The following is a 13,953-nucleotide window of genomic DNA, read 5'->3' on the forward strand; positions in this document are numbered from 1 at the left end:
TGTAAAACAAGCAGACACAGCCCTAGGCCAAGATGGAGTGCAGGGCAGATTCCAATATCACCTTCAACACCACTGAAAATTCAGCCATCAAGAACTCACATGAGGGTCCATGTGGCCAGAGGAGAGTTTGTGCAGATCCAGCAGACTCTGGTTCACATCCTTCTCCATCTGCAGAGCTCTCTGCATTGCCTCCAGACCATTGCCCCACTCATCCTGCTCTGGCTTCTGGAGTAAATGAAGAGGCAGATATTTCATTCAATGTAAAACATGAACCAAAACACAATGGAATAAGATGAAGATGAAAAGGTAACTAAGAATATTGTGCCATATAGCATTACTCCCATGGGAATGAGTGCTTCAAATGCTTATCTTGTACTGTTAGTTGTAATGTAGGATGATAGACCAACCTTGACATCCTGCAGGAGGACTCTGCCTCCACGTTTATTCTGGAATTCCCATCAGTTTCTCAGAGTGTTCCCGTTCCTCATGGGACTGCTCCTTGAACTCAGCAAAGTGACGCAGGGCAACATCATCCTGGTCAAAATAAGAGGATTGTGGGAGAGAAAAAGGGTGGAGTCAGGAAAGCTCCAGATCTCACCCATTGAGAACGTCAGTAAGACTGTGTAGCTGATTTTCAGCTTAGACAAGAATGAGTACAGGCAGTTCTTCATAACGAGATGGCTGCATTCTTAAGTGATGCCACGTTATAGAAACAATCACTTCAGAAACAGTGCTTAAAGTAGTTGTGCTGCAGCCAGCACATGTTAAGAGTTCATGCTTTAGAAACAGTGTCCATGATTTATCAAAGACATTAGAGCAAAACAACCTGCATACAAATGCTGAATGGTCTGGACAAGGTCGGAATGTATTGGGGTGGGGTGGAGTGGAGTTCAGAACTAGAGAGCATAGTTTAGAATATAAAGATCATCTGCATTGATGGGTTGAGAGGAGAGACTTGATATGATCTCGAATATTAACCTCTTACCTATTTGTGTAGGCATCAGGCAGAGGCATAGTTATCTAGAATTAAAAACAGACTGCAGAATGCAAACCAAATGAGCATGATCTTACTGAAAGATTTGAGCATGTGTGCAGGGGGTCACATGGCCTCTTGCCGTTGTCAATTTGTGACCAAAGCAGATCATTTAGCCCTACACTTCCCAAAGTCTTTGTGGGGGAAGTGATCATGGTGGCTCAGTGGTTAGCACTGCTGCCTCACAGCACCAGGGTCCCAGGTTTACTTCCAGCCTCGGGCAACTGTGTGTGGAGTTGATGTGCAGGTCAGGTGAATTGGCTACGCTAAATTGCCAGAGGGAAATGGTCTGGGTGGGTTACTCTTTGGAGGGTCAGTGTGGACTTGTTGGGCCGAAGGGCCTGTTTCCACACAGTAGGGAACCTGATCTAATCAACCCCTCAGAACCAAGCACAGAGTGGGAGCTAACCGGTTGTAACTTAGACCAGGCACCTCAATAGCCATTACTTCCTCAATAGGAACCCTCCAACCACAAGGGATGAATGCAGATTTCTCCAGCTTTCTGATTTCCCCCCCCCCCCCAACCTTTTCTCAGTCCCAACCCTCAGACTCAGCACCGCCTTCTTGACCTGCAATCTTCTTCCCGACCTCTCTGCCCCCAACCCCTCTCCGGCCTATCACCCTCACCTTAACCTCCTTCCACCTATTGCATTCCCAACACCCCTCCCCCAAGTCCCTCCTCATTCCTGAAGGGCTTATGCCCGAAACGTCGATTCTCTTTCTCCTTTTATGCTGCCTGACCTGCAGTGCTTTTCCAGCAACACATTTTTAAGCTCTGATCCCCAGTATCTGCAGTCCTCACTTTCTCCTAATTAATTCCTCAATCCCAACCTCCATTTCACAAAACCCAAGATTTCAGTCCTCAACTGAAGTCACGTATTTAGAAATCCTTTCACCAAAACCCCCAAGTAGCCCTTAAGTATCAGTTGAATTGAGACAAGTAGGCACCTGAAGAGAAGTTTAAAAAACACATGAGGCAAATTTTCCCCAGAGGTTAGCTCACATGTGGAATGAACTTCCTCAGGAAGTGGTAATGCAGGTACAATTGTAGACATTTGGATAGATGCAGGGATAGGAAAGATTTGGAGGGATATGGGCCAGGAGCAGGCAAGTGGGACTAGTCTAGTTTGGGATTATGTTCAGCACGGACTGGTTGGCAAAATGGTCCATTTCTACACTTTGAGAGAAGCCCTTAGGCAATATTTTCACATTATTGCTTCATGGAAGAAGCCAGTATTAAAGGCCAACAGAACATGATCATACTTATTTAGAAAACAGGCAGAAGAGGGCTCAAATAGTTGATGTTTCACAAGTTAGTCATCCAATTAAGTTTTAGTCAAAAGTGACAAATTAAGCAGGTTTATACATGACATCATCCAAGAGGATGCAAGAAACCTTGGAATTAATTTCAGTATGACACACTTCAGAATAAAACAGTTTATAGAATACAGCACAGAGCAGTCAGTTAACAAGGCAATCAGTCAATAAAAGTTAGCAGTAATCCCTTCAGTGGATAGAAGGTAGTTAGAAGGAGGAAACATTCAAAACACAACTCAGTGGCTCAAGAAAAAAGTCAATTATGAAACATACAGGACACAGGCATCATTGGCAGGAATAGAAACTATTGCCCATCCCTAGTTGCCCATGGTGTGGTGGGGAAGAAGGAATAGACCATCAAGCCCACAAGCCTCACCATGGAGAGGTGAACAGAGGAGGAATAGAGCTCCAGGTTGATCTGTTTGTTAACATCAGCCTCACAGTCCTTGTGGTAGTTCTGACACACTGGGGAGGCCATCTTCATTATTCTCACACCCTTTCACCAAGACAACTCTAAAACCGAGCCTCTCTCCCATTAGCCCTTGCATTTATCCTCCTGGGACAGCCTGCACTCAACCAGGGAATGATTCACCAATGATGATTGACAATCCCTGACAGCCAATCAGGAATCCCCATGAATCCAGGAACTGATGACTGGAACAGAGTGAAGTAAGATACCTGGGGCCAATCAGAGCTTTGAAATGGAGGCATTCAGTGATTGTAACTGAAGAACAGGTGGAAGATGTTCAGCTCTGTCAGTCTGTGCTGCCATTTAATGATATCATGGCTGGTCTGAAGCTTCCTGCCACTGTCCACATTGGGAGAAAGTGAGGACTGCAGATGCAGGGGATCAGAGCTTAAAAATGTGTTGCTGGAAAAGCTCAGCAGGTCAGGCAGCATCAAAGGAGCAGGAGAATCGATGTTTCGGGCATAAGCCCTTTTTCAGGATTTCCTGAAGGGCTTATGCCCGAAATGTAGATTCTCCTTCTCCTTTGATGCTGCCTGACCTGCTGCGCTTTTCCAGCAACATATTTTTAAGCACTGTCCACATTGGTCCTACATTTCCTTCACACCATTAACCAGCAAGCATCTAACTCTCTCAGATCTGAACAGTTTATTTGCTCCCAATATTTTTGGGAAAGAGAGTCCAGATTTCTGATTCCTTTTTATGAGGAGATGATTCCGAGCAACTGCTCTGAATGGTCACATGATAATTACAGCATTCTACTCCTTGGTCACGGTGCAATAATTCCTCTTCATCAGACTCATACCCATTCGGTACTTTCCAAACCTCAAGTATAGTGACCCGTTAATCTTCGATACTCAAGTCCACTGTTTGCAAAGTGTCCTCACAATTTAAGCCTTTCAGCTCTGGTATCATTCTGGTGAATCTACACTGTAGGGAGATGATGGTATTGTCACTGAGCCAGTCACTGAGAGGCTCAGATTAACACCATGAAGACATGAGTTCAAATCCCACCATGGCAGCTGGGTAGAATTCAACTAATTAATTTGGAATACAAAGCAAGTCTCAGTGATGGTGATCGTGGTGGGGAGGCAATGGCCTAGTGGTATTACTGCTGGACTATTATACCAGAGAGCCAGGAAATGTTCTGGAAACCCTTGTTGGAATTTGAATTCAATAAAAATCTGGAATTAAGAGTTTAATGATGGCCATGAAGCCATTGTCAGGAAAAACCCATCTGACTTATTGGAGGGAAACTGTGATCTGACCTGGTCTGGTCTTACATGTGACTCCAGACCCACAGCAACATAGTTAACTCTTAATTGCCCTCTGGGGAGTTCAGGATGGGCAATAAATGCTGACTTAACCACTGACACCTTTATTCCATGAATGAATGTTAAAATAATTATCTTTGATTTTTACAAGAATCCATCTGGTTCAGTGGTATCCTTTAGGGAAATAAATCTGCTCTGGCCTATCTGTGACCCCAGACCCACAGCAATGTTGTTCATTCTTGACTTGCCTCTGAGATGGTCAGAAACCTCTTAGTTTCAGGGCAGTGAGGGCTGGAGAGCAGGGATTGTCTTCCCTGCGACAGCCCCTTCAGGTGCTCTGGTTTCTTCCCACAGTCCAAAGTAGTGCAGGTTTGGTGGAGTGTCCAAGGATGTGCAGACTAGGTGGGTTAGCCATGGGAAATATGGAGTTATAAGGATGGGATTGGTCTGAGTGGGATGCTCTTTAGAGGATTGGTGTGGACACGATGGGCTGAATGGCCTGCTTCTATGATATAGAGATTCAATGGTTTACATCCCAGCTCCACTGCCTTGTGATGAAGACAAAAATGCAATTAGCATTTTATAAGCATGTGTTTCACTCCGCAAGTTTTAAATTTCTGCACACAGGTCCCCGACACTCTCTGTGCCTGTTTCTCTCCTCGCTCCTCCATTTCAAAACCATTCTGATTTCTCCGTCTTGGTCTAAAGTACTCTTCCTCAGATTAACTTCTATTAAGCAATATTATTCACTCGTTTTATTAGTCCCCGCTGCTTCTGTGTGGCAGAGAGAGGCAGGTTGAACAGAAGTGTTCAAGAGGGCACTGGGCAATTAAACAGGAACAACAGGCCAGGTTCCAGGGAAAGGGCAGGAGATAAATACAAAGGTAAAATACTCAGCTGGTGCAGATGTGATGGGCAGAATGTCCTTCTTCTGATTCAGGACAATCCTGTCAACGATATTTACTCATCTCATCAGGAAACATGGATATGTATCTCTATTTCTTTGCGGATGTCATTTTAGAAATACAATGAAAGGCTGACATTCCTGGAGGAAAGAGATAACTAGCCCCCTCCTTCCCATCGGAGTACATAACCTACTCCCAGTCTCCCATACCTGAACCAATTCCCAATCCCCTTCTGTCCAGTCTTACCCATTTCAGATCATTCCTGATCTTCAGATTTTCTGCTTTACTGACTCAAGTCCTTCTGGGTGGGGCTTATTGCAGCCCAACCTTAACCCTTTTAGAAACAGTACCTTGTCAACATGAAGCAGAGTTAGACTCCAGTCAACTAAAACTCTTTAGGAATACAAAACCAGCCCCAATACCAGCATTAATACACTGATCTATACTGAAAAGAACTAACTGTCTTTCAGCATGTCTGCAGTGACTGTGCAACCAACAGTATATTGTAAGGTAAGATGTTATATTTGGAATGTGGGAGTTTTGGCTAATTACAAGTATTTCCTCCACAAATGTAAGCCATCTAGCAATGTTGAGTATAATTGCTCATTCTCCAATATCAGCCTGCTCAAAGACAAAGTGCTTACTTAAATACAGCATCAATCCCCACCCATAAAACAGGAATGTTTTGTGACAGTCTTGAGATTGTACCCATCATGCCCCTTCCATCCTGGAGGAGTCTCAAGGAAATCCTCCTCAGAATGAGGAGAGAAATGTATGAATACAGAAACTTAGTGCTGGCACCCTTTACCCCAGTTTGGTATTTCATGAGATTATACCTGGTAATGTTACAAGAAGAGATGAGAGCATCTGAGCTAGCTCCGCTATTCTGAGGGGTTTTGTGAAAAAGCTGGCTGCAATCTCATTTAAGCTTTCCCATCAGCCCCCCTTGGATGTTGAAGAAGGTGACATGTGATTGAATTATCTGATAGCTGCCACTTTGTCAAGGACATGGCTTGAGACTAGCAGCCTCTTCGAAAAGCTGTCATAAGGGGAAAGACCTCTTTACTGTCCTAAATGCTAGCTGTGGGTTTAGCAAATATGGGAGAAAGACATTCAGCCATCTATGCCACCGCATCAGGGTCTGCAGTTGACCTATTTTTAAAAAAAGGTAGGTATTGGCTCTGACAGCCACCCAAAAGGGACAACTCCCCTATTCACTCAGGAAAATGTGTTGCCCACTTATCTTTGGGAGAGTAAGCCCTGATGGCAGCCTTATCCATCTGGTCCAAAAGCAGGTGGCTACCCCATGGTACCCGAAACGTCGATTCTCCTGCTCCTTGGATGCTGCCTGACCTGCTGCACTTTTCCAGCAACACATTTCCAGCTCTCGCCTCTGGGATGGTCAGAAATGTTTTAGTTTCAGTGCAGTGAGGGATGGAGAGCTGGGATGAGTCTTCCCAGTGACAACCTCTTCCAGGAAATAAATTGAAAAAAACATGCTCCAAGGTCGATGTATTGGAACTGATTACAGTTCTCCAGGTGAGGTCTACCCTACACATTCTACAACTGCAGCACACCTTTATGGGTTGTGCTGTAGCTCAGTGGTTAGCACTGCTGCCTCACAATGCCAGGGACCTGGGTTTGATTCCAGCCTTGGGTGACTGTGTGGGCAATTTGCACCTATTTCATGTGGCTATGTGGGTTTCCTCCCACAGCCCAAAGATGGGCACGTTAGATGGAGTAGCTGTGGGAAATTGCCTGCCTTGTCCAGAGATGTGATAGTTAGGTGGGTTAGCCATGGGAAATATGGGGTTACAAGAATGGGATGCTCTTCATAGGATTGGTGTGGATGTGATGGGCTGAATGCTTCTATGATATAGGGATTCAATGATTTACATTCAAGCATTTTAAAGTTATCTCTTTTCCTCTCTGCAAGTTTTTAATAATTTCTGCACGCAGGTCCCCAAGTCTCTTTGCACCTGTTTCCCTCGTAGCTGCCCACCATTTCAAACCCATTCTGGTTTCTCTGTCTTGGTCTAAAGTGCTCTTCCTCAGTTTAAATTCTATTGATCGATATTGTCCACTCGCTTTGTTAGTGCCCGCTGCTTCTGTGTGGCAGAGGCAGGTCAAACAGAAGTGTTCAAGTGGGCACTGTGCAATTAAACAGGAACAACAGGCCAGGTTCCAGAGAAAGGGCAGGAGATGAACACAAAGGTAAAATGCTCAGAGAGCTGGTGCAAATGTGATGGGTTGAATGGCCTTCTTCTGCATCATGACAATTCTGTCAATGATATTTACTGGTTCACCTCATCAGGAAACATACATATATAACTCTATTTTTTCATTGATGTCATTTCAGAAATACAATGAAAGGCTGAGATTCCTGGACAAATTCCTGGGGGAGTGATGATTAATCTCCTCCTGTCCATTGGAATGCGCCACCTAGTCTCAGTCTTCCATATCTGAAGCAATTCCCAATAATCTTCTTGCCAGCCTTAGCCATTTCGGATCATCTCTGACCTTACTATTATCTGCTTTACTGACTCAGGTCCAAGTGAAATCATTGCATTGGGTGGGGCTTATTGCGGCCTAACTTTAACCCTTTCAGAACCAGTACTTTGTCAACATCAAGCAGAGTTAGACTCCAGTTAACCAAAGAAACTCTTCAGGATTCCCGAACCAGCCCCAATAACAGCATTCATACACTGATCCCTAACTGAAAGGGACAGACTGTCTTTCAGAATGTGTGCAGTGAATGTGCAACCAACAGTATATTGTAAGGTAAGATGTTATATATGGAATGTGGGCGTGTTTTGGCTAATTACAAGCATTTCCTCCTCAAATGGAAGAAGTGTAGCTCGTGGTGAATGGAATTGCTCTTCATCCAATATCGGCCTGCTCAATACAATGAAAGTGCTCACATAAATACAGCACCTGCCCCCACCCCCACCCCCCAGCCCATAAAACAGGGACGTTTTGTGAGAGAGTCTTGAGATTGTCAACATCATGCCCCTTGCATCCTGTCAGGAGTCTGAAGTCAATCCTCCACAGAATGAGGAGAGAAACCTGATGAATGCAGAAACTTAGTGCCAGTGTCCTTTTCCCCAGTTTGATATTTTGAGATTTCATCAGAAAATGCTGCAGGAACATTTGAGCAAGATCCACTATTCTGTGAGGTTGTGGAAAAATCCAGTTGCGATCTCATTTTTAATCTTTCCCATCAGTTGCCCTTGGAAGTTTAAAGTCAACATGTGAATAAATTAACTGACAGCAGCCACTTTATTAAGAATATGGCTTGAGACAAAGTTAAAAAATCACAACACCAGGTTATAGTCTAACAGGTTTAATTGGAAGCACACCAGCTTTCAGAGCGACGCTCCTTCAATAGTGGAGTGCTCGATCGTAATAATTTATAGCAAAGACAAGCAGCCCCTTAGGAAAGCTTACAGAATGGGAAAGACCTCTTACTCCATGTCCTAACTGAGCTCACCCAATAGGGGTGGGGAAAATAAAACCATTTGCAGCCATCTATGCTAGTGGAAGGTCAGTTCAGAAGCTGGTATCCTTTCACTCAGAGCTTTGATTTTTACAGTTGGACCTTTCAGAAGGTAGCCATCACATTCAGTAAAGGGGAGTTAGTTGTAACAGAGTTATTTACTGTTTTTTTTAAAAAATAAAAGCCAGAAATGGCCAGTGCACATTGTAGAGCATCTAGCTGAGGTGGAGGTCCTGAACAATTGCCATGACATGTCAAAAAAACAGGTGATTGAAGTGGACATCAAAAAGGTGCCATTGACCTTAAGCACATATTAGGTGTATAGACAAGCTGTTATTTGGGCATCATGAAGTCCATATTGTATCTGCCAACTGTGGTTGGGTGGTACAATCAGCTTATTTAATTAAAAAGAGAAAAAGCCACCCAAAAGGGACAACTCCCAGTCACTCAAGAAAAACGTTTGCCTACTCATCCTAAATATGTTTGGGAGATTAAGCCCTGTCCATCTGGTCCAAAGAATTCAGCTTTGCCAAGGTTAGCTCCCATATCCAAATTGTTGATAGAGGCAACCAATTGGGTCAGGCCAGTTAGGAAGTCAATTTATTCAGATTGAAGTTTGACTATGTAGGTACAGAAAACTAACCAGACTAGTTCAATAAATTTTTTTATTTCCATATTCAATACGAGAAGCAGAATTGGATTAGAGAACAGTGATTCCAGAATCCCACTCAGCTCAGGGTGAGCCTGTCAAACAGGTACTCTCCCAGGCCATTCTCAGGGGCTCCCAGTCTCTTCAGGTTGGTGATGTGATCTCCCAGCTTCTTGATCATCTTCACTTGCTCATCCAAGTAGTGCCTCTCCAGGAAGTCACACAGCTGGAAGCAGGAGGGTGATATTGAATATTTGGATCAGACAGACAAGATTGAATTAATTTGTTATTGATTGGAACAGATAGCTATTTACAAGGTTAAAAACTGCCTTCTTAGTTAGAACTACTCTAGAAGGCAGCACCAACGGGACTTGCATGCAAGTGCCAAGCTATTTCCATTTAAATCGGAGAAAAATCCCACACTTTATTTCCCTGATACTAAAGGAACCAAAATCCCACCAGGATCAGATTGATAATTGAGGCAACAGCATTAGCTGTAAAACAAGCCTACAGACCAACATGGATGCAGGGTCCAATATCACCTTCAACACCACTGAAAATACAGCCGTCAAGAACTCACATGAGGGTCCATGTGGCCAGAGGAGAGTTTGTGCAGATCCAGCAGACTCTGGTTCACATCCTTCTCCATCTGCAGAGCTCTCTGCATTGCCTCCAGACCATTGCCCCACTCATCCTGCTCTGGCTTCTGGAAGAGGAAAGGAAAAGGCAGATATTTCACTCAATGTGAAATGTGAGCCAAAACACAAATGGAACAATTTGAATAGGTTGACTTGGAATAGTGTGCCTGTTAGCATCACCCCACAGGGATAAATGCTTCAAATACATGTCCAGAATAGTTTGTTGTAATGTAGGATGATAGACCAACCTTGACATCCTGCAGGAGGACTCTGCCTCCACGTTTATTCTGGAATTCCATCAGTTTCTCAGCGTGTTCCCATTCCTCATGGGACTGCTCCTCGAAGAACTCAGCAAAGTGACGCAGGGCAACATCATCCCGGTCAAAGTAAGAGGACTGTGCGAGAAAGGAGTAAGTGTCAGGCTGAATAGTCTGGACAAGGTAGGTTGGGTAAAATTCAGAAGAACATAGTTTAAGAATATAAAGGTCATCTGTATTGATGGGTTGAAATGAGGCTTGAATTGATCTTGCAACTCAACCAACAACCTATTGGAGGTAGGTATTGTTAGGCAAAGATACTGTTGTCAAGAATTAAAACCCAGACTGCAGGTTGCAAACCAAGTGAGCATGGTCTTACTGAAAAGGAGTGAAGGTGATTTTGCAGGGGGCCATCGGGCCTCTTGTTATCATCAATTCATGTGATCAAAGCAGATCATTATTCCCTACACTTACCAAGGTCTTATTGGGAGGGAATATAATCAACTCAGAACCAAGCACATTAGAATAGGAGCTAATATTGTCATACCTTTGACCAGACACCTCCGATCCCAACCTCCATTTCAGGAATGGAGAATTTATTTCCGTACTCAACTGAAGTAATGTAATTAGAAATCCTTTCACAAAAAAACCCAAGTATCAGTTGAATTTCAAGACAAGGGGGCACAAGGAGAGAGAGAAAGTTTAAAACACCACAAGGTAAGTGTTCCCCAGAGGGTCACTCACATGAACTGAACTTCCTCAGGAAATGGTAAATGCAGGCATAATTACAATATCGCCAACATTTAGATAGATATATGAATAGGAAAGGTTTGGAGGGATATGAGCCAGGAGCAGGCAGGTAGGCCTAGTCGAGATTGGGATTATGATCAGCATGGACTGGTTGGCAAAAGGGCCAACTTCTTCATTTGAGAAGTCCTTTGACAATATTTCCACATTATTGCATCATGGAATTAAGGCATGTATTAAGGCCAACACAACATGATCATACCTGCTTGGAAAACAGGTAAAAGGCTCAGTTAACATTTCACTAGCCAGACATCCAATTAAATTTTATCCAAAGTTGACAAATTAAGCAGGTTTACACATGACATCATCCTCCAAGGGGATGCAAGGAACCTTGGATTTAGTTCCAGTATGAAACACTGGAGAATAAAACTAATTTGTAGAATACAGAGCAGTCAATCAATAAGACTGAACAGTAATCACTTCAGTGGATAGAAAGTAGATATAAAAGGAGGAAACATTAAAAAGACAACTCAGTAGCTTAAAATGCTTTACTAATGCAATATACAATTTAAGAATCAGCTATGAAACATGGAACACAGGAATTAACAGGTCTAGAAATCATTTCCCATCCCTAGTTGCCCTTGGTGTGGTGGGGGAAAATAAGGAATGGACCATCAAGCCCACAAGCCTCACCATGGAGAGATAAACATAGGAGGAATAGAGCTCCAGGTTGATCTGTTTGTTAACAGCATCCTCACAGTCCTTGTGGTAGTTCTGACACACTTGGGAGGCCATCTTCACTACTCCTGCTCACTGTTACCCAGACAACTCTAAAACTGAGCCTCTCTCCCATTAGCTCTTGTATTTATCCTCCTGGGACAGCCTGCACTCAACCAGGCAATGATTCGCCAATGATGATTGACAATCCCTGACAGCCAATCAGGAATCCCCATGGATCCAGGAACCAATGAAGGGCATAGGGTGGGGTGAGATACCCAGAGTCAATCAGGAATCTCCATGAATCCAGGAACTGATGACAGGAACGGGGTGAGGTGAGATGCTTGGGCCCAATCAGAACTTTGAAATGGAGGCAGATTTGGATCATTCAGTGATTGTAACAGAGGAACAGGAGGAGGATGTTTGGCTCTGTCAGCCTGTGCTGCCATTTAATGATATCATGGCTGGTCTGTAGCTTCCTGCCACTGTCCACATTGGTTCTGCATTCCCTTCACACCATTAACCAGCAAGCATCTAACTATCTCAGATCTGAACAGTTTATTTGCTCCCAATGTTTCTGGGAAAGAGAGTCCAGATTTCTGATTCCTTTTCATGGAGAGATGATTCCGAGCAACTGCTTTGAATGGTCACATGATAATTACAGAACCTTGGTCACGGTGCAATAATTTCTCTTCATCTGTCTCCTCAAACCCATTTGTTATTTTCCAAACCTCGAGTATAATCTTTGATATTCGAGTGAATGCAAGTCCACTGTTTGCAAAGTTTCCTCACAATTTCAGCCTTTCAGCCCTGGTATCATTCTGGTGAATCTACACAGTAGGGAGATGATGGTATTGTCACTGAGTCAGTCACTGAGAGGCTCAGATTAACACCATGAGGACAGGAGTTCAAATCCCACTATGGCAGCTGGGTAGAATTCAACTAATTAATTTGGAATACAAAGCAAGTCTCAGTGATGGTGATCGTGGTGGGGAGGCAATGGCCTAGTGGTATTATTGATGGACTATTATACCAGAGAGCCAGGAAATGTTCTGGGGACCCTGGTTGGAATTTGAATTCAATAAAAATCTGGAATTAAGAGTTTAATGATGACCATGAAGCCATTGTCAGGAAAAACCCATCTGATTCAATGGAGGGAAACTGTGATCTGACCTGGTCTGGTCTTACATGTAACTCCAGACCCATAGCAACCTGGTTAACTCTTAGTTGTCCTCTGGACAGTTCAGGATGGGCAATAAATGCTGACTTAACCACTGACACCTTTGTTCCATGAATGAACATTAAAATAATTATCTTTGATTTTTACAGGAATCCATCTGGTTCAGTGGTATCCTTTAGGGAAAGAAATCTGCTCTGGCCTATCTGTGACTACAGACCCACAGCAATGTTGTTCATTCTTGACTTGCCTCTGAGATGGTCAGAAACCTTTTAGTTTCAGGGCAGTGAGGGCTGGAGAGCAGGGATTGTCTTCCCAGCGACAGCCCCTTCAGGTGCTCTGGTTTCCTCCCACAGTCCAAAGTTGTGCAGGTTAGATGGAGTGTCCAAGGATGTGCAGACTAGGTGGGTTAGCCATGGGAAATATGGAGTTATAAGGATGGGATTGGTCTGAGTGGGATGCTCTTCAGAAGATTGGTGTGGACACGATGGGCTGAATGGCCTGCTTCTATGATATAGGGATTCAATGATTTACATCACAGCTCCACTGCCTTGCAATGAAAACAAAAATGCAATTAGCAATTTCAAATCATCTCCTTCACCCTGCAAATTTTAAATTTCTGCCCACAGTTCCCCAACTCTGTCTGTGCTTGTTTCTCTCCTCGCTCCTCCATTTCAAAACCCATTCTGATTTCTCCGTCTTGGTCTAAAGTACTCTTCCTCAGATTAACTTCTATTGAGCAATATTATTCACTCGCTTTATTAGTCCCTGCTGCTTCTGTGTGGCAGAGGCAGGTTGAACAGAAGTGTTCAAGAGGACACTGGGCAATTAAACAGGAACAACAGGCCAGGTTCCAGGGAAAGGGCAGGAGATAAACACAAAGGTAAGGTGCTCAGAGAACTGGTGCAGATGTGATGGGCTGAATGGCCTTCTTCTGAATCATGACAATCCTGTTAACGATGTTTACTAGCTCACCTCATCAGGAAACATGTATATGTATCTCTATTTCTTTGCGGATGTCATTTAGAAATACAATGAAAGGCTGAGATTCCTGGAGGAAAGAGATAACTCGCCCCCTCCTTCCCATTGGAGTACATAACCTACTCCCAGTCTCCCATACCTGAACCAATTCCCAATACTCTTCTGTCCAGTCTTACTCATTTCAGATCATTCCTGATCTTCAGATTTTCTGCTTTACTGACCCAAGTCCTTCTGAAATCATCACATTGGGTAGGGCTATTTGCAGCCCAACTTTAACCCTTTCAGAACCAGTACTT

The 13,953-nt window shown here is 43.7% G+C and overlaps 1 protein-coding gene across 1 annotated transcript; it reads right to left on the reverse strand.

Annotated features, from left to right (window-relative positions):
- Positions 1-9,219: 9,219 nt before the first annotated feature.
- On the reverse strand, positions 9,220-11,577 carry LOC140489075 (ferritin heavy chain, oocyte isoform-like). The gene is made up of 4 exons (XM_072588313.1): positions 11,476-11,577; positions 10,027-10,173; positions 9,721-9,846; positions 9,220-9,366 (listed from the first exon to the last, which is right to left on the reverse strand). The coding sequence occupies exons 1-4, from the start codon at positions 11,575-11,577 to the stop codon at positions 9,220-9,222; spliced, it is 522 nt and encodes a 173-aa protein (XP_072444414.1).
- Between the last annotated feature and the right edge of the window lie 2,376 nt (positions 11,578-13,953).

Source organism: Chiloscyllium punctatum, chromosome 18 (genome assembly GCF_047496795.1).
Source record: "Chiloscyllium punctatum isolate Juve2018m chromosome 18, sChiPun1.3, whole genome shotgun sequence".
Classification (NCBI taxonomy): Eukaryota; Metazoa; Chordata; class Chondrichthyes; order Orectolobiformes; family Hemiscylliidae; genus Chiloscyllium; species Chiloscyllium punctatum.

What these genes read in the sequence shown, in the direction of transcription:
- LOC140489075 (XM_072588313.1), bottom strand. Translation starts at nt 11,577, where the DNA reads ATGGCCTCCCAAGTGTGTCAGAACTACCACAAGGACTGTGAGGATGCT. An exon ending in CCTATGTTTATCTCTCCATG is followed by an intron (nt 10,174 to 11,475) that starts GTGAGGCTTGTG and finishes TTTCTCGCACAG; the next exon opens with TCCTCTTACTTTGACCGGGA. An exon ending in TCCTCCTGCAGGATGTCAAG is followed by an intron (nt 9,847 to 10,026) that starts GTTGGTCTATCA and finishes TTCCTCTTCCAG; the next exon opens with AAGCCAGAGCAGGATGAGTG.